This window comes from Mesoplodon densirostris, chromosome 7 (genome assembly GCF_025265405.1).
Source record: "Mesoplodon densirostris isolate mMesDen1 chromosome 7, mMesDen1 primary haplotype, whole genome shotgun sequence".
NCBI lineage: Eukaryota > Metazoa > Chordata > Mammalia > Artiodactyla > Ziphiidae > Mesoplodon > Mesoplodon densirostris.
Genome location: NC_082667.1, coordinates 66,908,837 through 66,932,598, shown reverse-complemented (window position 1 = coordinate 66,932,598; position 23,762 = coordinate 66,908,837). Strand labels below are relative to the sequence as shown.

Sequence of the window (23,762 nt, the reverse complement as noted above, 5' to 3'; positions counted from 1 at the left end):
TGTCAGGCCCTGTGCTGAGTACTTGTAGATATTGTTTCAGTTAATCCACAGACCTATGAGGTTGGCACTAGTATTATCCCTATTTGAGGGTGAAGGAGACAGACGAGGAATTATGTTGCTTTGTCCAAAGCCACACAGCTGGAGCCAGGATTCTATCTCAGTCCGTCTCTCCCAACTTCCTCAACAGACCACCTACTTAATGGGGGGTGGATGACACAGAGCCAAGGAGGACTTTATCAAAAGGCACCACCCACCCCTCATTCAGAGGCCAGCTTTGGGGATCCAGGGGAGATCCAAGTCTGACACCAGGGCTTTCTGGAACTTTCTCTTTGCAGTAGAAGTTAGCAGGTCTCACTGATGGGTTACAGTGTTCGGCTTCCAATGTGACACCCACCCCTCCATGGGCTGTGGGAAAAGTCCAGAGAATATTTGCATATGCTCCTCCCACACAGGCCAGCCAAGTCATTGGTTTATGATAGAGGATTTGCCTCATCGATGCTTCTGGGGCCCTGCCTAGGGAACTGACACATGCTCATATTTCTGCAGAACCCCTACACTTCAAGTTTGAGATTGAGCTGCTATCACCCAGTAAAGGAAAGGGAGCTCAAGAGAAAACAATTTGACTCTGTTCCTTGTCCCCTGTCAAGAACAGGGGTCGCATAGAGCACACGTGGGCCTCTGGTTATCTGTTCCATTTCTCACCCCTTAACTGGGTTCACTGCCCTCCCGCCACATCCATCAGGACTACGAAAACTTGGCTGCTGTCTGCCTCTGGCCTTCCCCAGATAGGTGACCCACCTGTGGCCCATTGCCCTGGTCTCCCCTGGATTCTGATCTCCAGCCTCCTGTTGTGAACAGAGTGCTTTGATTGCTAAGAAGAGCTATTGAAGCTAGCTCAAGTTTAGGTGGGTAAAGATACCACAGACTCTCTCATGGGCTTAGGAACTAAAGTACAGCTGGACGTGAGCACTCGAGCTGGGAAGCCACTAAAACCGCAGTGGGGGCAGGATGATCTCTCTTGTCTCTAAATCTATCTGCCTTCTGCCTCATCTCCTCCTTGATAACAACTGGATTCCTCTGCTTGCACATGGCCCAACAGATCCACCACACCCAGTCTAAATGGCCTCACCATCCTAGTGGCCAGCACCCACTGACCACGGTGTCTGGTCTCTCATCTGGACTCCTAGGACAGAATAAGAGCATCATGAGATAGTCACATTCCAGAAAGAGAAGGATCAGGAGAGGGGAGGAAAGAAAGACAATTGTTAATTCATTCTAAGCTATTTCTTGGTGCCCGCCATGGTCTACTCAGCTATGGCATGGGAGCAGGACCATGTGGACCATAAGCTGCCCTTTCCAAAGGCTGAGAGTGAGCTTAAGCCAGAAAGGGACATTGAATATCGGCTTTCCTACCTAGATGTGGTATGACATTGGTTCATGGTACCCAGACATTTGTTCTGTTGATTACCATGTGCTTGTAGGTGAGGATAAGAGATACCTCTCTCTTCTGCTCCCACTCTGGCCCCCTTCTCTCTTATTCTCCCACCAGACCTCCCACTCTGGAGAACCCTCATCAGCTGGGCCTCCGCTGGGGCCTGGCCAACCACTGCTGGATCTGCAGGAAGCAGAGAAGGCCTGGTCCTAGAGGATATCCCAGGCCCCCAAACAGCTGACATGTTGCCCACTTCTTGGAAAGACTTCTTTCCACGGACTTCTGAAGGCCATTATGCCACCCTTGTGCAAAAGGAGGGGCTGAAAAATCTAGCACCATCTCGTGTGTGTGCACGCATATCTTTTATTTTTACCTAGACTATCTCAGCTCCCCAAACCCAGCTTGCCGTTTAACAGCATCCTAATGCTTCTCCTTCAGAGGAGGCTGGTCTTCCCTCAGCACCTTGATGCAAGGTAAAAGCTGGTGCTTGTTGGTTTCCATAGTATTCAGAGGGCCTCGGATTGATTATGGAAGCAGAGCCTATCTCAGTGGAATGCTTGTTTCTCCTAATTTAATGCATCTGTTTCTCCGTTCCTTTCTCTTTGGTGTGGCCGCCTCTCCTCTGGTGTTCAGCTGCAGAACTCTCTGAAGACTGATTTGTGTCTTGATCAGGGTCCAGACACAGAGAATATTCCTATCGTGTACATCTGCCACGGGATGACGCCCCAGGTGAGTGCTCTGAGAGATCCCTATGCACGTGTGTGTCTGGTGTGGGGAAGGAAAAGCTAAACTCTGTCATGGCTACTCTGGGCCCAGAGGCCTTGGGAACTTTTCATTAGGAAGTATCCTCATGAGCAAAAAAGGGAGTCATACCTGCCATGCCTGGAAGGAGTCTGAAGGAGCAGATGCTGGGATGCCAGGATCCCCTGGGGTGGGGCACAAGGAAGGCAATACATCTCTAAAGAGGAACACCTGCCTCCGTTGGGGAGGCTGTGTGTAAATTACAGCCCTGGCTCTGGCAGCCATGCCTTTCCCTGGCAGGAGGGAACCCAAACGGGGAGAATAAGCAGGCTCTCTGGTGTCTCCTCCTTTTTTTTTTTTTTTTTTGCGGTACGCGGGTCTCTCACTGCTGTGGCCTCTCCCATTGCGGAGCACAGGCTCCGGACGAACAAGCTCAGCGGCCATGGCTCACGGGCCCAGCCGCCCCGCGGCGTGTGGGATCCTCCCAGACCGGGGCACGAACCCATGTCCCCTGCATCGTCAGGCGGACTCTCAACCACTGTGCCACCAGGGAAGCCCTGGTGTCTCTTCTTAAAAGGACACTAACCCAACTGGATCAGAGCTGTACCCTTACGACCTCATTTAACCTTAACTTGAAGATTTGGGAAATTCTTAGCCTGTTCATTTTGAAAAAAAAATGAGAAAGCTTCTTCTGGAGAGAATACCAAGAGTGTGACTGAACAACCATTTGATTAAGAGATCATGGGTGGGATTCATGGACTTAATTAGTCATCTCACAGCAGAAGGCATCAGTAGAGATGGGCTTATACCACCAGAGACACTCCCAGTTTGAACTAAAGAAAAAGTGGGGCAGAGAGAAGGAACGCTATTGGACTTCTTGGATTCTATAAGATGGGACCGTATAGCTATTCAATTGTGAACAGGCGCTATTCCTCAAGAAAAGGGAAGAATAGTACTGAAGGTGATGTAGGGATCATCAGGGCTGCCACTCCCACCACAGGCCCAGGGGTAAGGCTGTTCCCTCAAAGGATGGGCCTGCTGTGCTGGTTTCAGTGGGCAAGGATGACCCTGCCCAGTACCAGAGGGGTGGGGCCAAAGCAGCGAGCACCTTGGTGAGACCACTGCAGAGAGCTGAAGGGCAGGCAGGCCTGCAGAGACGTGAGGGCGGTACTGCCACCCCAGTGGGCCCGGAGGGCAGCGTATCGAGACAAAAGACGAGTATTCTTGGGGCTTCCCTGGTGGCGCAGTGGTTGGGAGTCCGCCTGCCGATGCGGGGGACACGGGTTCGTGCCCCGGTCCGGGAGGATCCCACATGCCGTGGAGAGGCCGGTCCCGTGGGCCGTGGCCGCTGGGCCTGCGCGTCTGGAGCCTGCGCTCCGCAACGGGAGAGGCCACAACAGGGAGAGGCCATAACAGGGAGAGGCCATAACGGTGAGAGGCACGCGTGCCACAAAAAAGGGGAAAAAAAAAAAAAAGATTATTCTTGAGCCTTAAGATCAAGTGGAATTTGCCTTGCTGTGGTTTGGGCTTGCTTGGGGCCCATCAACCCTTTCTTCCTTCCAAGTTCTCCCTTTTGGAACGCGATCATCTATCCTATGCCTGTCCCACCATCACATTTTGAAAGCACATAACTTGTCTGATTTCACAGTGTCTTAGCTGGAGAGAAATTTTGCCTCAGGATGAATCCTACCTTGTGCCTCACACATGTCTGATGTAGATGATATTTAGATGGTATTTGGACTTTAGACGAGTTGATGCTGGAATGAGTTAAGACTTTCGGGGCTGGTGGGATGAAATGAATGTATGTTGAATGAGAGAAGGAGAGGAATTCGGGGGGCCAAGAGCAGAATGCCATTGACTGAAATTGTGTCACCCCAAAATTCACGTGTTGCAGTGCTAATCCTGACTATATTCGGTGTAAGGAAGTAATTAGGTTAAATAAGGTCATAAAGTGGAGCCCTGATTTGGGAGGATTGGTGTCCTTCTAAGGAGAGCCACCAGAGAGCTCATCATTCCCTGTCTCTCTCTCTCTGCCATGTGAGGACACACCAAGGAGGGAGTCGTTTGCAAGCCAGGAAGAGAACTCCCTCACAGGAAACGAAATGCCAGCACCTTGATCTTGCACTTCCAGACTCCAAAACTGTGTGAAACTAAGCTTCCCTTGTTTAAGCCACCCAGCCTGCGGCATTTTGTTATGGCGGCCAAAGCCATCTAAAATACTGTCAGTTTTCCAAAGTAGTTGTATTTTTACTCCCACCAGCCATATATTAGAGTTCTAGTTATCCCCCAGTCTTGCTAGTATTTGGTACTATCTGTCTTTTTAAACTTCTAGACATTATGGTGGTTGTATAGTGCTATCACATTGTAGTTTTAATTTGCATTTCTCTGATTATAAATGCAGCCAGGCACCTGAGTCTTCAGTTGTTCTTGAGTGTGGGTCAAGATGGCCAGGTCATAGGTAGTTCGGTCTTTGTGTAAATTCCCTCTCTGCTTTGTAATGCTTACGATCAAGAACACAACAGGTAAACTTTCTTTTAACAAATCTATGTGGAAATGTGCAGGGTTGGTGCTTATCTAGATCACTGACCAAGTATCAGGTGTTTCCTCCTCGGGATGATGGCTGTCTGTTCAAGCAGAGGCTGCCAGTCTGCCAGCTGCAGATGATTCAGTACGGGGCAGTCTGTGTTGTTAGGAGCCTGGATTCTGGAGCCAGCTTGCCTGAGTCCAGATGTCAGCTTTGAAACTTTCTAGTTGTGAACCTTCGGGCAGGTTTTTCAATTTGGGCCCCTTTTTTTTTTTTTTTTTTTTTTTTGCCGTATGCAGGCCTCTCATTGTTGTGGCCTCTCCCGTTGCGGAGCACAGGCTCTGGACGCTCAGGCTCAGCGGCCATGGCTCACGGGCCCAGCCGCTCCGCGGCATGTGGGATCCTCCCGGACCGGGACGCGAACCCGTGTCCCCTGCATTGGCAGGCACACTCTCAACCACTGCGCCACCAGGGAAGCCCAGGGCCTATTTTTTTAATCTGTAAATTGTGGATTAATAACGGTATATACCGTAACGGTTGTTGAAAGGATGTAATACATTTAAATAATGCTCAATAAATGTTAGCTATTAGTATTGCTATAATGATAATATTATTAATTACTGCTCATTGAGCCTTGCTCAGTATAAATACCCTCAAGTTTCTAACTCCAACCCACATTGGACTGACTTTCCTTGACCTCATGTGCCATGTGCTGTGGGTTCCTGCTCTGGTCAAAGCCGACCCGTAGACTATGAGAGCATTTTGCTATAGCAGCAAGAATGCAGTGGTGTAGGGGTGAGGGCAGTGAATGAGGCATCAGGAAGCCTGAGTCCTAGGCCTGGTCTTGCCACACATTTGCAATGTCACCTTAACCCTCTCTGGACCTTTATTTTGTTTTATTCTTTCATTGAGGTGTACTTTCACACTAAAGTACACACATCTTAGGTGTGCAGTTCAATGAGTTTCCACATTTGTAGACACTGTACAGGCACCACCCAGATCAAACTCATCATCCCAGTGGGCTTCCTCATTGCGCCTCTTGGTCAATACCTCTACACAAAGGTAATGACAATTCTGATCTCTAGCGCCATTGATTAGGTTTGTCTGGGTCTGTATTCTTATCTGCAAGCAAGGAAGTTGGACTGGCCATCTCCAGGCCCAGCTCGGCCAGCTCTGACAATCTGCTTACCTCGAATTCTTTTGTTCTGAAATTCAGTTGGCCTGGGAAGCTGTGCGTTTGTGCTGTGCTTGCCAGGAATTCTGGGAGCTGCCTTCCCTTGATGCTTTGTAAATCAGCTTCTCGATGTGGAGCTGCAGCAAGCAGACTTGGGTCCCCCTCCCCGTTCCCCACAGAACCCTCGTATAAGTGGGCTGTATATGGAACAACCCCAACTGGGCTCAGTTGCCCTCTCCTACTAGGCCTGCAGCTGAGGTGCACAGCCCAGAGGTAAGGAGGCTTGAGACCAGCCTCAAATCACACACATTTCCCAGAACAGAGAGGTGTAGGTACTCTGCCATGGCAGGAGTTTGTTGAGTATGGCCTTCCCAGTGAGTTGGGAGAGCTGAGGAGAACTGGGTCATCCTGGAGATAGGCCGTGTATCCTTGGCGGGCGTTCATCCATCCACCAGGGGTGGACATGGGTACAGGGGTAAGCGATGGGTGAGGAGGCAGGGCCTCTGGCTCTCAAGGCTTCCCAAAGGCATCCACTAGCCCTTAAGAATCTCATTGGCTCATGGAAGAGATGAGAAAAGGAGGAGCTCAGGGATATCACCTTAGTACAAGGTCAGGGTACATCTCAGAAGGGGACTGTGGACAGATACAGGCCTCAGGGATACTCTGAATCTCCCAGACTTGGTCCAAATTAAGTGCTCAATATGCATTTCCAGGAACATTTTCCCCTCCTACTAACAACTCTCAGCAAATCTCTTGGTACCGTGGCCACAGAGGTCAAGGAGAACCCAGGGAAGTTCACAGATGGGACTGCCACATCCAGTTATGCAGGTTGTGCACTGTGCAACTCCAGAGGAGGGATGTGACACCTCACATTGTTGTCTGGGGAACAGAGACCTGCCCGAGGTGACAGTCTTTCTGGGCCCTGTTATGAAACCTCACATGTTCCTCCCCGAGCATCACACTTGATAGGAAGCGCAAAAATGTTGAAAGGCAAATGATGAGGTATAGAGTGGTCAAGAACCAGACGACCTGGGTTCAAATCCCAGCCCTACCACTTACTCACCCGGTTCCCTGGATAGGTGTCGTAACTTCTTTGTGTCAATTTCATAACCTATAAAGTAGAGATTATAGTAGTATCTACATTTTAGGGTTGTTATAAGAATTAAATAAATTGATGCACGTAAAACACTTAGACAACAAACCTGGTACACAGTCATTGCTTACTAAATATTGGATAATTATTACCAGATTGGTAAAGAGATTCAACACCATGTCCTTACGAATGGGAATTGTTTAGCCTAGAGAGGAGCAGATTTAAGAGAGACATGAAACTTCCAAAATTATAAGGACACAGATTTTTTGACTGAGTGTAAAGGAAACTTTTCCCAGTCATTGGCTCAGGCAGTGGTGACCTCTCCATCATCAGAGGTGTCCAAGCCATGTTTGGCGGGCTCCAGGGGCATTGTGAAGTGTTCCTATGTCATGTGGATGCTTAAGCTGAGAAATCCCTAAGGGCACTCCCACCCTGAAGTTCTATGACTTTTTAATTCATTACCTTTTAAAATTTTTCTTTAATGAATGAGAGTCCATAATTTGCCAGATACTGCTCTTGGCCTTGTGAGACAGTGATGAGCCATGTGGAAGTCACTGCCCCCACGAAGTTGCCATTCTAGTGCTGGAGACAGACTTTTCTATATTATTTCATCCTCAGTCTTCAACCCAGCTAGGGCTTGAACTTTTTTCTTTCTTGGGAATTATGCATATGGCCACAGTTGAGCTGCATGCCTTGGATTTCAGCCAGGCAAGAATGGTGAAGGAGGAAGAGGATAAGAAGGCAGGACTGCGACCTGGCCAAGTTCATCCTGCCGACTTTGAGGATGAACTTCCCTTCGTTGTTTCCTTCTTCCAAATTTCTAAGGTTTTTTCATTTGGGGTTTTAAAACCAGAGAGAACTTGTATCAGCCAGGTAATAATCAATCCCCAAACCTCACTGGCATTAACCAAACAAGTTAATTTTGTCAATTCAAAAAAGTAAAACATTTTACATTAAACAAATTAAAATGATAAAAACGTATTTAACTCATTAATAAGGGAAACAGTAAGCAGGTACTGAAAGTATTTGAGGAACTCAGTATCTGTAAGCATTTTCTAAAAAAGAGTGTTAGAATAAGATTCTAGATTAGATACATAAGTAATTAATGTTCTACAGGGAAATAAAATCATAGCCTTTAATGTGATCTTTTCTACCCAGACAGGATTCTAGAAGTTAACGTTTAACTTCATAGTGTCTGGGTACTAATCAAAAGGTAAATAACAAAGTCAAACACAGGTATATTCTCTTGGAAAATTACATACTCTTGGGTGGGCTTGTTAGATGATGTTCCAGTTATGATATTGAAAGGATAGGTAACCTCCCGTCTTTTTTTGCCTTATTTCCAGGTTTTAGGTAGTTCTCTTTGTCTTTTCACAAAGTTGGCTAAAGGTGGGGTGCCTCTCCAGGCCCTTAGTGACTTGGGTACCCTTGTGGATTCACAGTCGAAGCACATGGTCTTTCCCCCCAATTATTTCCTAAAGCAGCCGTAACAAAGGAGTGCAGACTGGGTAGCTTAGAGAACAGAAATTTATCATCTCACAGTTCTGAAGGCTAGAAGTCCAAGACCAAGATGCTGGCAGGGCCATGCTCTCTCCGAAGGTGCTAGGAAAGGATCAGTCCCAGGCCTCTCTCCTTAGCTTCTGGTAGTTCCTTGGCTTGGGGCAGCATAACTCCATCATCACACGGTGTTCTCCCTGTGTGCTTGTCTGTGTCCAAATTCCCCCTTTTTATGAGGATGCCAGTCATATTGGATTAGGGGCCACCACTCCAGAATGACCTCCTCCTAACTTAAATAATTACATCTGCAGTGTAATTATTTATTACACTTATTTCCAAATAAGGTCACTTTCTGAGGTACTAGATGTTAGGACTTCAACATACGAATTTTTGAGGTACACAGTTCAACCCCCAACACCCCCAAAGAGGAAGAGTGTGACTAGAAACCTGACTTCTGTGCCTCAGACGAAAAGTGTCTCACATCACTTCCTGTCACATTCGATTCACCAGAGCTATCACACGGCCCTACCTCACTGGAAATTAGGGTTTTCTGGGTGCCCAGGAAGCCTTGTCTCTGCCACACAAACTTAGGTATTTTCTAAATCACTTCCTCCTTTGACAAATAAGAAAACAAGAAAATGGCAACTGGGGATATGAACTACTTGCCTGGGGTCACAGCACAATCTACTGGCCAAGACAGGTCTAGGAAGGATGCCTGTATTTTGTGTTCCATTTTCTCCTTCAGTGTCATTCATTCATTCATCAAACACATGCTAGGTTGTCTTTCAGGAAGTCCTCATATTTTGGAAAGTTTCATTTCCCTTGAAGAGCAAATTTGGTCTAGTGATAGAGTGGCATTGTAGAGCAACTTATAGTGGGGCCCAAAGACATCAGAGACCCAAAGGCAGCTTGGACAAGGAAGAGGGGTGGGGTTCACATCTGTGTTTCAACCCTTTGAGAGATTCTGCTTAAATGTTGTTTAAAAAGTTCACTCTGATAGCATTGTGATATTCCCGGGTCTCAGAGAAGGCCTTGGGTAGGAGAAAGCCTAGTGTAACTAATCAAATTAGTGAGGTGAAGTTGCTGCAAAGCATGCTATTTGGTTAATGAGTAAATGTAACCATCTTATTTAAATTAGCAGCAAATTTCAAGCAATCCTCAAAATAACTGAGAATATTAGCCCTAATTAGTGTAACAGCCTGGGAAATTTCTTCTGCTGGGAAAAATGCACCAATGGGGTCTCCTCACAGGCTCTGTTTATTCAATCATCACTCATTCACTCACTTATTCCTTCATTTGCTCATTCAACAAGCATGCATTGAGTATTATGTTAGGCCAAGAACTGTGAGAGGCAGAGACAGCTTTACCCAGGTCCCTGACCTGGAAGAGCCCCAATCTAGAGAAGGAGTCGGACACTTAGAAATTACCGTTTATACGGTGCAACCTACGGCCCCAAGCCACTTTCTCATTAGGCCCTCAGAGGAGAAATGGGACAAGAAAAGGTCTGGAGACCTCTCCCATTCTTTCTGCCTGAATCTTCTAGACTGTAAAAGACACAGGGGGAAAAAAGTGCTTTTTCCACAGGAAGGTAAATTTTTGGCTGTAGGAAGAAGGAAGATGAAAGGAACTTAAATTCTTTCTAAAGTTTTTGAAATACTGAAGCTGCCACGTTTATGCTTCAGGAAGTGCTTTTTGACTCAAGGTATAAACATTAGAATTGAGTTGAAAGAAGTCTTCTATTTACCCCGGAGATGAATTCCCTGTTAGATCAGGTAATGTGTTTAAGAGAAGTGTGGAATTGTAGATGGAATTTGTTGCCTTTGCTTTTTGGAATTTCTAGAATTTCTTCATTTTTTTCTCACTTGGCTCTCCATGCATATACACACACATGCAGAGAGAGAGAGAGAGAGAGAGAAATGAGTGGGAAAACTAGCTTATTTCTCTATCTGCTAATCACTGTCTAGAAACTGCCATTCCCACGTGGGGTCATGATAAAGCCATCACCCCTGGCCTGGTCGGCAATGCTCCCAAGGCCAATGCATGCGGCATTAGAGGCCCTTCATGGACTGTGCTTGCACCCCCAGAACTTTCAAGTAACATCTGAGAGACAGTTGAAAAAGTTTTACTTTGTGGGACGAGAATTTAAATCGCCAGCCACTTCTCTGCGACCTTTGGCAGACTTCTTCACTTCTCTGCGATTTTTACCTATAAATAAATGAGAATGCCAGGCACCAAGTGGTTGTGAGGTTTTGAAAAACTTCCCTGAGTTTGTTTCTTGGCTTCTCATGTGTGGTTTTATTGCCCAGGCATCAGCTGAGGACTGTTAGTGCAGGGCCCCGACTGGATTACCGTCCTGGGGGAGCCTTACCCTGTCCTGAAGCTCTGGCTGGCCACCTCCAGCTCTGCATTATTCGGGAACTAATCCAAATAGGGTTATTTGGATCTCTTCATTTTCTTAGTACATCCTCTGCATTTAATATTTTATTTTATATTTATTAGAGCTTCCGAATGCTAATTTGATCATATTTTTTTGTAATTCTATAAATTGTTAACTCTTCCACTAAAGTAGAGATTGACTATGGTAAGATACAGAGCAAAATAGTCCCTTGTCTCTGACCCAAGAATCTTGTGTTTTCTACCAGCATCTGTTAGGTTAGCTTGTTAGTAGGGTGAAGTCTCAGATCCTTCACAATTCTTTATTTTAAATTGAAGTGTAGTTGCTGTACAATATTATATGTTACGGGTGTACAATATAGCAATTCACAATTTTTAAAGGTTATACTTTATTTATAGTTATTATAAAATATTGGTTATATTCCCCATGTTGTAAAATATATCCCTGTAGCTTTTTTTTTCGGTACACGGGCCTCTCACTGTTGTGGCCTCTCCCGTTGCGGAGCACAGGCTCCGGACACGCAGGCTCAGCGGCCATGGCTCACGGGCCCAGCCGCTCCACGGCACGTGGGATCTTCCCGGACCGGGGAACGAACCCGCGTCCCCTGCATCAGCAGGCGGACTCTCAACCACTGCGCCACCAGGGAAGCCCATAAATTTATTTTTTTTAAAAAAAGAAAGAAAATATCTAAAAAAAAAAGAGGAAGAAATAGGCTTGGGGATTTGGGAATGGCTGGTGGCACTGAGTGGGGATGTCTGAACTGTGTTTATATCAGGGAAGCTTAAGGGTATGCTTGTCTATTTCAAGAAAGTGCCTAAGTAGATGTGTTCAGAATATATCATGGGCCGAAATGGATTCTTATATTTGATTTTCCCGACTAACTCCATTGTCACTACACTGCCTTTGTCCCAGCTGCTTTTCCTGAAATCTATTCATTGCTGCACGTTAGTCCTGCCAGCATCGAGTTTTAGCGGAACCACTGAGGTTAGCACTGTGTTAATATACTGGGAATTTCAGCAGAGCTAGGCTCTCTAAATCAATCACCAAAACAGCTTTTTTTTTTCTTGCTCAAAAATACACTACAAAATGCAGGAACATGTGTGGGAGTGGAGGTTGACTTGGGTGAAGGACACACGTAAAAGGAAAATTTCATAACTTTTTTTTCTGCAGGAAAAAGGTCTTAATTCTTGTAGAACTGGGCTACAGAACACATTTATGTCTCTGCAGTATCTTTAGCTCCTCAGAACATCCTGGGCTACTCAGAAGTCACTCAGTAATGTTTGCCTGGGGCATTATAGGTACTTAACAAATACGTGTTGGATACAGGAATGACTAAATTCATGGAAAATTTAAGCCTTTTAAGTGATGACCATGATATGGACTGATCAGTATTTACCTTCTCAATCCCCCTGGGGGTTTCTAGGGTGTCAAGGTTCGCCCTGGCACCTGTCCCTGGAAAATGAGGACAGTTGATGCCATGGGAGCGTTTTATCACCCATGATGTGGGTGGCAGTCGTGGAAGGTCTAGGAGGACCTGGTAGCCAGAGAGCCTCCATCTGGAGAAGCAGAGGAGGAGGAGGGGAGTGTAGACTTCTCTTCCCAGAGTTTGCTCTGAAGGGAGGGAGAGAAAGGGGCTGCCTGTTAGAAGTGGGTGGAGTTGAGATAAGATAGGTGTGTATTAAGGTTTGCTTCTTAAGGAAAGCAATAAGGGAGCATGTTTTGAGATTGATGGAAAGAAGTCTATAGAGAACAAGCTCTGATAGATGGGGAGGGAATGAAGCAACATTCTCAGGGTGGGGACAGGGCAAGATGGGAGAGGATGGGGTCCAAGGCCATTGGCGTGGGCCCTGGGGTTGGAGAGGAACTTCTGCCTCTGAGGCTCAAGGGCAGGATGGAGGGAGGTTCAGGAGGAACACGTCTGCAGCTGTCTTGCAAGTAAAGCAGGGGGATCTGGATGCAGTAGAGAGTAGAGGAGATTCAGGAACCCTGCTCAGGGGAAGTGGTTCAGAGGCTGAGCAGGCACTCGAAGAAGGTGTACCGGGCTTCCCTGGTGGCGCAGTGGTTGAGAGTCTGCCTGCCGATGTAGGGGACACGGGTTCATGCCCCGGTCTGGGAAGATCCCACATGCCACGGAGCGGCTGGGCCCGTGAGCCATGGCCACTGAGCCTGCGCGTCCGGAGCCTGTGCTCCACAACGGGAGAGGCCACAGCAGTGAGAGGCCCGCATACCGCAAAAAAACAAAACAAACAAACAAAAAAACACATGGCCAGGTCTGACACTAATGATGCAGGGATGTGTCAGAGCTCAGTCTGGAGGGAAGCACAGGAGCGGCCTCACCAGACGGGGCAGTGAATCAATCTGTTAGAGGCGTTAAGGAGTGTGCATTGACTGTCACAGGCAGATGCAGAGTTGGCAGACGTTGTATTTTGAAAAGAGGAATGTCAGGGCACATTTTCCTAGGTGCACATGATGCGCTCCATCTTAGCCGTTTGTCAGTGAGTAGATGGAGGTGGTGGTAAATGAGCAGACACAGCTATAAAGAGTTTTGAGCAGCACCTTCCAAAATAGGGACATACGTGGGACCAGCAGGCACATAGCAGGTGTGTGAGCTTTCTTGAAGATGGAGAATGTACCGATGAACAAGAGAACTGTACTTGTACTTGGACAACTGGACTTGATGGGAAGGAGTAACAACCGTCAACAACAACAGCTAAAATAAATACAGGTAGTTGAAGCTAAAAACAAAGGGTTGGTGCTATTAGAGCAACCCTGGGGTGATTCATTTATAGACTCGAAGGGAGGGTTGCCTGGGGCAAGGTAGGAACAGGGTGGCTCTCAGCAGTACAAGTTCACTGATCTTCTCTAGAGAGTTGCCCTAAATGTGTCTTAGCTATAGTATTGCCTCATCTCTGTGTCTCTCCGTTTCATGTTTTAAATTCCTGGGAGGAGGGAGCCTTCTCGGCCCCTTAACAACCCTATTCTCGCCAATGGGCAGGTGGTAGAGTCACAGAATACAGACTAGTGGGTGCCCAGCCCTATTCTCAGAGGAGATGGGTCACTGTTAGGCACTGCAGGCTCAGTCCCGCCTCTTCACAGCTGCCAGCCCCAGCCCCTGGCTTTGCCCCCTCCCGCCTTGTTCTGACAGCAGCACACGTCCCATGCGCATCCTTCCCCTCCGTGACAAGCCCAGGTGTGCAGCCTCCGGGGCCTGACCCACCACACTGGCCATCGCTATTGATGGGGCCTCCTCTGTGCTCCGGCCCTCGGCAGCCTGTTTCTGCCTGAAGTGGCCTTCGTCTGCAGCCTCCATCCGTGTCAGAGGGCTCTGCTGGAGAGAGCTCCCCAGGCAGGCATCTGTGTCAGGTGTGGGGTGCAGGTTGAGAGCAGGGGGAATGAGGGAGGAATGGCAGCAGCAGAACCTGGACGCGAGGCTAAGGTCCAGGCCGGGGTGGTTGGCAAGCACTGCTCCCTCAAGACAGACACCAGAGGCTGCAGAAAAGGAGGGGCTCAGCCAGCAACCCCAGTCCAGGGCACCTGTTCATTGTCTTATCCTGGACCAATGCTGATCTTACTTCCCCATAACTTGAGCTCCCTCTGCAGCTCTCAGCTTCTCCACTTATACCCACATGATTAATAATGTTCAGATACTCAGCCCCCTCCCAGGGACTTACTAGGGCGTGTGAACCTCCAGGCTCACTAGCTTCTCACCCCCTGAAGAAAGCATACCAGCATGCAAATGAGTGAGATATTTCCTTATTTTGTAAAAAAAAAAAAAAAGTCAGACATTCACAAACTTCAGTACTTTATTATTAAAACAAATGGCTTGCTTTTAATAAGAAAGAATAGGGCCTCCCTGGTGGCGCAGTGGTTGAGAGTCCGCCTGCCGATGCAGGGGATACGGGTTCGTGCCCCGGTCTGGGAGGATCCCATATGCCGCGGAGCGGCTGGGCCCGTGAGCCATGGCCGCTGGGCCTGCGCATCCGGAGCCTGTGCTCCGCAATGGGAGAGGCCACAACAGTGAGAGGCCCGCATACCGCAAAAATTAAAAAAAAAAAAAAAAAAAAAAGAAAGAATAAACCTTATACACACATGATATCTACATTCACCCTGTGCCTCAGGACCACTGGGCTATATGACTCCCTGATCCTTTTGCCTCATCCCCTTTGGTAACCTGGAAAGGTCTCCTGTATCTTTTGTATTAGCCAAGACTCTTGGTTGCAGGTGACAGAAACGCAACTCAATCCAACTTAAATGCAAAAGAAATTTTATCATCTCATGTAACTGACAAATTCATGTCTGTTCTGGCTTCAGGCAGGGCTGGATCCAGGGGCTTCAATGACGCTTTCGTTTCTCTCTCTCTCACCACCATTTGACTCTGGTTCCTTTTATGTGTAAACTTTGTCTCTCCTATACTAACAGGGGAAGGGGCTTCTGTGATTTACCTCAGGAAAAAAGGCAGCAGGTAACTCTGGACTTAGAGCCGTCCAGCTTGACCCTACAAACAGGAAATCCAGGGGGAACTTTTATTGGCCCAGACTGGGTCATATGCCTGTCCTGAAACCAACCCTGGGCCAAGGCAATGGGTTACTCTGATTGGCCAGCCTGGGGATCAGGCCTACCCCCCTGACCAGGGTGAGGCAAGGTGCTGTTATAAGAAAGCAAATAAAACTCTCAGCATCAAGAATCCTGCAGCCGTCTTTTCTAGTTCATCTCTGGTTTCTCACTGGTTTCCATGCAGAAGCCCAGGGTGACCCCTGTCACCTGGCTCTCTCCTGAAGCCGAGGGGCTCACAAGGACACACTGGGCCCAGGAGATACCAGCAAACACAGGAAGAGCAGTGAGCGCAAGGTGGGGGATTAGGATTGCCGATGGGGCTGGCTGGGCTGCACACAGCCCCGTAGGTAGTGGTACAGAGGTGACACCTGCGTGCTGCAGGCACAAAGTCTGGAATGAAACGGGAAAACACACAGACAGCTGGGAATCGAAGGCAGACTTTCTGAGCCTGGCAACAGTGCCTACGCTGCTTCTTCCACTGCCTGGTTCAGGTGCACAGTGGGAGGACCTAGCTTAGCCTTTTCTATTCGGTCTTATGTTCAGAGACCACACCTGAGTCCAGCTGCCCTGCAGGCTCACAACTGAACTCCTCCAGGCAGGCCTGCCGAGCGGCCTGAGTCACCTCTAATCCCAGCTCACTTCCAAGCCCCTTAAATGTTGAATGTCTCAGAAGACTCTGAGAATCCCTCAGATGTGCTAGCAAGTGGAGGGCCCATTAATCTGAACTCACAGCTCCCCACAGCCTGCAGGGTGCTGTCCAAACTCTGCAGCCCCCAAGCTGCTTCCCCAGCCTCACCTCACCACCCCGCTTCGGCACTCTCTTTTCCCAAATAGCAATGCAGTGCCGAGCCTCTGTGACTTTGCTTATCCTGTTCCCTCTGCCAGAGGTCCCTTGTCCTGGTCAGTTATCTGGACAAACTGCTCTCTTCCTAAGCTGTTCTCAAAACTCATCACCCACAGACCAGCTCCGGGTAGCGTTCATCACTCCAGCTCTGGCCCCCAGCACTTTGCCTGCTCCCGGTCTGTGCTAAGCCTGGCCAGGAGGCTATTCTCTCTGCCCTGTTCAGCATGGCTGTCTCCCCTCCAGGCTGAGAGCTCCCAGGGGAGGCCCTGCCTGGCCCCTCTCTGCTCCCCAGTGCCCGCTCAGGCCCACACCCTAGACGGCACCAAGGAGTGTTTGCTGAATTAAACTGAGTGGACTGCTGTCTAGGGGCTGAGTGCCAGTTACAAACCTGGGGGTTTTGTGTGCTTAGCCTCACCTGTTGCCCCTCCCCAGGGAAATGGGCTCACAAGGGGAGGGGGTTTCTGAGCTAGGGACCTTGCTCTCCACAGTTATGAATGTTTACAAATGTTTCCATTGCCTATAGGTACCTGGTCCTATGGTTAGTGAATGTAAGATCATTTTGGAAATGACTCGCCTTCGTTCCTGATTTAGCATCAGTGCCCTGCAGCCCTCAGCACGGTAACCTCTGTGTCGAGGGGTTAATGACCAGTAACCAAACCCTTAAATCAGCCCGCCCTGTCTGCAGCGCGGCCAGAAGCTCGTACTTGGTAGAGAGGACAAAGACCATTTCTAGCACACATTGCGGATGTCACAGTCACCACGCAAAACTGAAATTTAAGAAAGCAAGGCCCTGCTCCTTCTCTCCCCGGCCCCGCCATGCCCACACCCTGCCCGCTGTTTCCGTGAATCCTTACCCACAGGCCTACTGGCCAGGCAGAATCCGGGAGAGGAGACCAGAGATGAGGGGCATTGAGGCAGGGAAGCTGGACCAGCTGCACCCCATACACACACACTGGGTCTCTTCTCGCCCTCCATCCCTGCCTGCCTGTTCCTGCCCTGCAGTGCCTGTGGCCGGACGAGAGCCTTGGTGAGCATTTTAACCCTCACAACTACATTCTACAGGTCAGGAAACTGAGTGGCTCCCAGCTAGGCAGTAAGGGTGGAGACTTGACTTGGAAGCCCACCAGACCACCCCTTTTCTAGACCAGCATTCTCAAATGTTCACATATATCAGACTTAATTGGAGGACTTGTGAAAACACAGATTCCTGAATCCTACTCTCAGAGTTTCTGTTCCAGCAGGTTTGAGACTGGGCTCCAAAATGTGCTTTGCTAACAAGTTCCCAGATGATGCTGGGACCACACTTTGAAACTGTTGTCCTAAACAGTGGTGCATCCCAACCTCTCGCCACCCTCCTCAGAGTTTTACAAACAATGCCCTGAAGATAGGTCCCGCTTACCCCCCACAACGAGAAGGAGGCTTGGAATCCAGGTTCTGTCCCTACGTTTCCTCCCTAGGCTGCCAGAGTCCCCTCGATACACCTACCCTTCCACCGTGGCTGCACACTGGAATCACCTGGCCTAAAACCCCAAGCCTAGGCCCTACCCCTAAGACTGTGATTTATAGTTTTTAAAGCTCCCCAGGTGATTCTGATATGCAGCCAAGGTGGCAAGCACCGCCTGAGTTTGATCACATTTAGGGCTGTGTCCTTTTCACGCCTCTATCCACCCCCGTTTCATTTGCTCACAGGTCTTGCTCCTCTCCCAGTGCACACCCCCTCCTCCAGGAAGCCCACCCTTCAGGCCACAGGTTGGTTCTCCTTTCAATGATCTTTGCCAACCCCCTCCCATTCTGATACTTTGTAATCACCCTATTATGTGTAATTTTCAACCCCTAGACTGTCACTCCCCTGGTGTGACCCCCAAACCCACAGAGAGCTGGGCTCTTAATTCTTGGTTGGGCTACAACCATCCTCCAGGGTACAGATCCCCTCTAAGTATCCAAAGAAATGACTGCAAGGACCCCCCTTCGCCCTGGGTCACTTTTCCCGTGAAAGCGCCCTGAGAATAGCGTTGTTTTCTCCCTGTTCCTGAACCTCTTGTAAAGAGTGTCCCCCTATGGCTCTCCCCCTCCCACCCCCTCACCACTCACCAGGCTAAGGAAGGTTTTAGTCAAATACCACCACTGCCGTCCCATCTCCTGAGGAGAGGGTGTCTCTGTCTCCAAGATACCTCATTTTTCAAGGGCGCTTACTCAATAGGCCGGCAGTGTTGCCAAGGAAACATCGCTTAATACAAGAAATAAAGCCGCTCAAAATCCACATGCCGTTGTTTGGAAGAGAGCCGGTACTTCTGTTGTACCTTGAAAATGTATTATTAAGTAATCTAACCAACCCCATTTAGCTCCACGTTCCTGATTTGCTGGGAGGCCCTCTCCTCCTGCCCATCCTATGATTCCCTGGGGAGGGCTCCAGAATTTCCATAGCAGCTAAGGTATGGTGAAGTAGGTAGGCGAGTCTGGACAGAAGAGGAGACTGAATGATTGGAACATATGTAAACTGGCCATATTAAAGAATGCAAGGGGGCCTCCCTGGCGGCGCAAGTGGTTGAGAGTCCGCCTGCCGATGCAGGGGATACGGGTTCGTGCCCCGGTCCGGGAGGATCCCACATGCCGCGGAGCGGCTGGGCCCGTGAGCCATGGCCGCTGAGCCTGCGCGTCCGGAGCCTGTGCTCCGCGACGGGGGAGGCCACAACAGTGAGAGGCCCGCGTACCGCAAAAAAAAAAAAAAAAAAAAAAGAATGCAAGGGACTAGGGGCCTGGAGGCGGTTGGAGAAAGGAAGTTAAAGCTATTTACCAAATGTGCACAAATTCCAGTTGGTGGCGTTTGAGCTGATGAAGATTTACTAGGCATTAGTGTCCTCCTCCCGAGTGAAGGCCTCATGGTTGACAGCAGTGATTTTCAAACTTTTTTGTGAATTCTTCGTAACGTTTTGTTGAAGTCAAATGTTATGTGAAAGCCAAATAAAAGAAAGAAAGCCCAGGTTGGCCTGGGAGAAGGGCCCTAGAACCCCACCCACCAGGCTGTCCTCCCACACCTGACTCAGGAGCCCACGAGACCCCTTCTTGGAGTCCGTGAGACTCAGGGTGAACAATCTGGTGGAAATGACCTGGCAGTTCCCTTGCTGGTTCCGAGGGATGAGGCCCTTGGGGAGCCTCACTCCTGTGCCTGAGCCGAGGGTTGGGACTCGGGGAGGTAGTGCCCCAGCTCCAGCCCAGGCTGAGGGGAGGCTTATCTGGGCTGCTCCACCCGGGGAGTGGGATGAAGGCCCTGAACTGTCAAGATCTCAGCCTTCCCTGGAAACTCCCCCTAGTCAGGGAGGGGAGAGAGCAGCCATCTGCCTATGCACCTGGCAAGGTCTTCAAAACTTTCTTAGCCACGGTTTCCTCATCCTTACAGCTGAAGGTGACCGCAGGTGTAGAAGGTACCTGGGCTTACAGGTGTACAAAACTATGTTGGTTTTCTTCCCACCCTTTTCTTCCTGAGGTGTTTCTCCCCCCAGCAGCCGTTTCTGGCAGGGAGGTAATATTTCATACAGTGAGGGCTGGAGCCTATAGAAGGCTGTACTCGGTCTCTGACAGAGGCAGGTCCTGCTTCTAAGCCTGCCAGGTAGAGAAGGGATGCTGAGCACACCTGGCAGGGCGCCCACCCACATCCTAGAGGGTGGGGGCCCTCGCTTGTCTGGGAAATGAGGTAACAGAGCAAGCCGAACCTGCAGCCCTGGGGGTCTTTGCCTGGCCTTCGTTCCGTGGCCCTTAAGGCAGGAGTGTGCACCCAGGGGGCACTCCAGGCTCCCTGGCTGGCTGTCCAGCTCAGCTATTAGTCCTTACTCCTGACCCCGGCCTGAGGGAGAGGAAAATGCCCCTTGTGTGAGACCCGAGATACCCATGTGTTTGTCCTTTTCCCTTGTTGGTGATTTTTCTCTTTCAAGCATCAGATTGGGTTTGTAGCCCTGCTGAGCTGTATGGGCTGAGTTGTGAGCTGAAGCACTCATCTGCAGCTGAGGAGGAGCTGAGGGGTCAGGGATGTCATTTCTCTGCCCCGGGAGGCTGGGGGGTTTGTAAAACATCCACATACAGGATGACCGCTCGCCCTCCAACTCTGTAACGTGAGTTACAGGAGGGCTGTCGCCGTCTCAGCACTTCGTAGCATCTTGTATTATAGGCCTTTTAGTCAAGGATCTTCCAGCCCTCAGCTGCTGCCTTAGTCCAGGCCCCCTCCTGGCTCGAAGGGATCACAGTGGAAGCTTCCAAGCCAGCCTGTCCCCCTCCAGCCTGGCTGCTGGAGCTGGAGTGACCGGAGGGTGGCAGGCGAGTGAGGTGAGAGGTTACAGGTGCAGCTCTGTGTCAAACTGCCTCAGTTTAAATCTCAACCACTGTTCTCCAACTGTGTGACTTTGGACAAGTTCGTAAAATCTCCATGCCTCAGTTTCCTCATCCACCAGATGGGGATGATGGTAACAGCTGCCTCATAGTGTTATTAGGATTCACTGGAGTAAAGCGTGGCAGCTCTCTTGACACCTGGGGCTGGATAATTCTTTGCTGTGGAGGCTGTCTGTGCCTTGTAGGATGTGGAGCAGCATCCCTGGCCTCTACCCACTGGATGCCCATAGCAGCCTTTCCCACCCCCGTCATGTCAACCAGAAATGTCTGCAGACATTGCCCCAAATCCTCTGGTTGGCAAAGCCAGCCCCACCCCCCACCCCCGCCATGGTGAACCACAATTCTAAGTCATTTCTTATTAAACCTCCAGCTTCCCTGTTGCTCAGAAAACATAGCTGGGCCTGCTGGGCCTGCAGGCACTAGAAGTGGGGTGTCTTGTACAAAACTGTTTCCCACTTTTGTGTTCAGGCCATTTACTGATTCAGTCCACTGCTGGCTGGGCTTCTGAGGTGTCCAGGTGACAGCTTAAGAGAATCCTCTTTGCTGAATCTCCCTGTGATCTGACCAGCTTCGTGGTTACCCCACTCAAGATGCGCTCTGTTGTTTGGTTTTTAAATAATAAATAACTGTCTGTCCTTATTATGATTTTCCCAGACTCTGGAGCAATAAACAGCTCTGATGACAGCTGTACTAGATAGAAAGTAAGTGAACACATGTCTCTCAGAGCATCTCCCTGAAGCATTTCAGAACAGCTAAGTGGATAAAACTGATTTCAGCTATTACCTAGGCAGCCGCTTGTGTCTGTGGAGCCCGTCCTGGAGACGAGAGGCAGGCCCCGATGACAGGGATGAAGGAAGGGGTGGCAGTGACTGGCTTCCTGGCTGTTCTTGTCGGGCAGCCCACACTCTGGAGCTTCAGGAGATCCGGGTCCTGGCCTGCGAGGTACCTAAGAGCTACACCGTCCTGAGGAGAGAGCATGGTGCATTCAACCCAAGGACATAAACAGCTGTGCATCTTTGCAAAGAGGCTCAGGTGGCAGGGCCATGCTTTTGCACATTGAGGGAAGGCTTTCTGGAGGTGGTGAGTTTTTATATCTATTTTCAAAGTAGCAAGAGTCGGGGTAAGCGAGTGGAGGAAGCAGAGACAGTTCCCATATCAGTGTGATTGGGACCATTATTTCCTGATATGTTAGGTTCCCCAACTTGGCTGTTGGATCATCCAGGACAGGGAACCATGGCTTTTTCACCCTCAGGACCCAACAGCTATTACTTGTTGTTGGATGGGTGGGTGGATGGATGGATGGATGAGATGCCCACCTGCATCTATTTAATTTCCAAAATCCTACCAGTCATCAACTTCTCCCTCAGTGCCAATAACCTGGAAGCCTCAGCAGGTCATCAGCTTTCCTTGGTGGTGAACTAAAAACCCAGGTCACACAATGGACGGTCTCAGGATTCTGATGAGAAGCCCACCTCTTACCCAATGTAGGCGATGAATAGGTCCTCCTTGCCTCTGTGTTCTGGTCACATTTCCACATTGAAGCCAGGCATTCTACATGTGGCCTCCACTCAGAACTTTGGTCACTATAATACTTCACCTCTTTTAAGGGAAGAATCAGCCACCTTGGTAGTTTTGATGTCCATTTCCGTGGATTCACCAAACCTGATAACTTGTAAGGTTACCTTGGAGAGCAGATCCTAGCTGTAGTGAGTGTAGTGAGTGTAGTGATTGTCCATTTGTCTTTCCATCCTTTTTCTTCTACTTTGCAAACCTGACTTTATGGAATGTTTCCATGGGCTCCTGTGTTGTCTGACTTCCATCTGGGTTCTGCCAATGGGCCGACCCAGCAGAAGAATGGTATGAGGAAGGGAGGGTGATGTTGGGGTGTTTATTAGCCACCACTCACCATCACCCCCAAACATCTCCCTCTCTGAACCCTTCTCAGAAGTATCTCTACGTCACTTTTCTCTTACAGCTTCTGGTATCAGCTCTCTCCTCTCATCCCTTTGGGCCTGGTGGTGGCAACAGCTCCATGTTACTATCCCAAGGACCGATACTATCCCCATGGCTCCCTTACCCTATACCACACTACTGAGAACTGTGCCTTTATCACACCCTCCTTGGATCCCCCTACCTTGAGTGTGCCATTTGTTGCCTATTGGGGCCTTGAGTGATACACTGGCCTGAAGTTCTTCTTATGTCTGAAGGGTGACCCTGCCTGCCTCTCCACCCCTCCCCTGGACTTCTGAGGGTCAGAGAGAATACGCCCCTGAAGGACCACCCTTACTCACCCTCCTCGCTGGCACTGCCCTTCTCACTCCACAGTCCATTTTATTCCCTGTACCATGCTTTTAAAGTCCTTGTCAACCATCCTCTTTTACTAAAGCAAAAAATACTTCCTTTTACCATCTGAAATTAATCAAAAATATTTACCAGTGAGAATTTTTGGATAGATCAAGACAGCAAGAGGGCCTACCCTGAATTCTAATCTAAAGCAGAGAAGTGTGGTATCTTGATTTGCCCATGCGGCCTAATTAATCATAGGTGGGGCTGTTCATTTCTTTAGTAATAGAGGACAAGAGCTCACAGACCCTGTGACTGCCCACTCAGAGCCCTTGTTGGGAACCACTGCCTGAGATTGGGGGAAGTGACTGAAAACTTTGAAGGCCAAGGGTCACATGACTTTCCTCTAGACCAGAGCCAGCCCTGATCTTTGTAAACAAAGTCATTCATTTGTATTGTCTATGGCTGTGTTTGCACTACAACTGCAGAGTTAATTTTCCAGACTGTCTGGCCCTTTGTCAAAAAAAAAAAAAGGTTAAAACAGCAGCCTGACTGCTCTCCTTTGAAAGGCCTGGTTGGCCCTTGACTGGCATCTTGGAACTTGGATTGTAGGAAGGTTCCCACCATTCCCACGGGTGGTAAGAGTGGCTCACTGTGCCCACCCTGATTGTACAAATAATATGGTTTATGCTGAACACCTGCCTTCCTTATGGAAGTGTGGGATTTCAGTATATAAAAAGCCTGGGTACTGAGTCTCTAAGAGCTTCCCTGGTAGATAACCCTTCACAAGCATTATCTCAACTCCTTCCTGCTTGTGAAGGGCCATTCTCTGTGACTGCCGGGAG

General features: G+C 49.1%; 1 protein-coding gene across 5 annotated transcripts in view; it reads left to right on the top strand.

Annotated features, from left to right (window-relative positions):
* GALNT18 (polypeptide N-acetylgalactosaminyltransferase 18) overlaps positions 1-23,762 on the top strand; it is a 346,555-nt gene that overhangs the window by 299,308 nt on the left and 23,485 nt on the right. For all 5 annotated transcript variants that reach the window (XM_060104772.1, XM_060104769.1, XM_060104770.1 and 2 more), the window contains exon 9: positions 2,066-2,161. In XM_060104772.1, the coding sequence (XP_059960755.1) occupies positions 2,066-2,161 (96 nt within the window). The remainder of the gene's footprint in view (positions 1-2,065; positions 2,162-23,762) is intronic.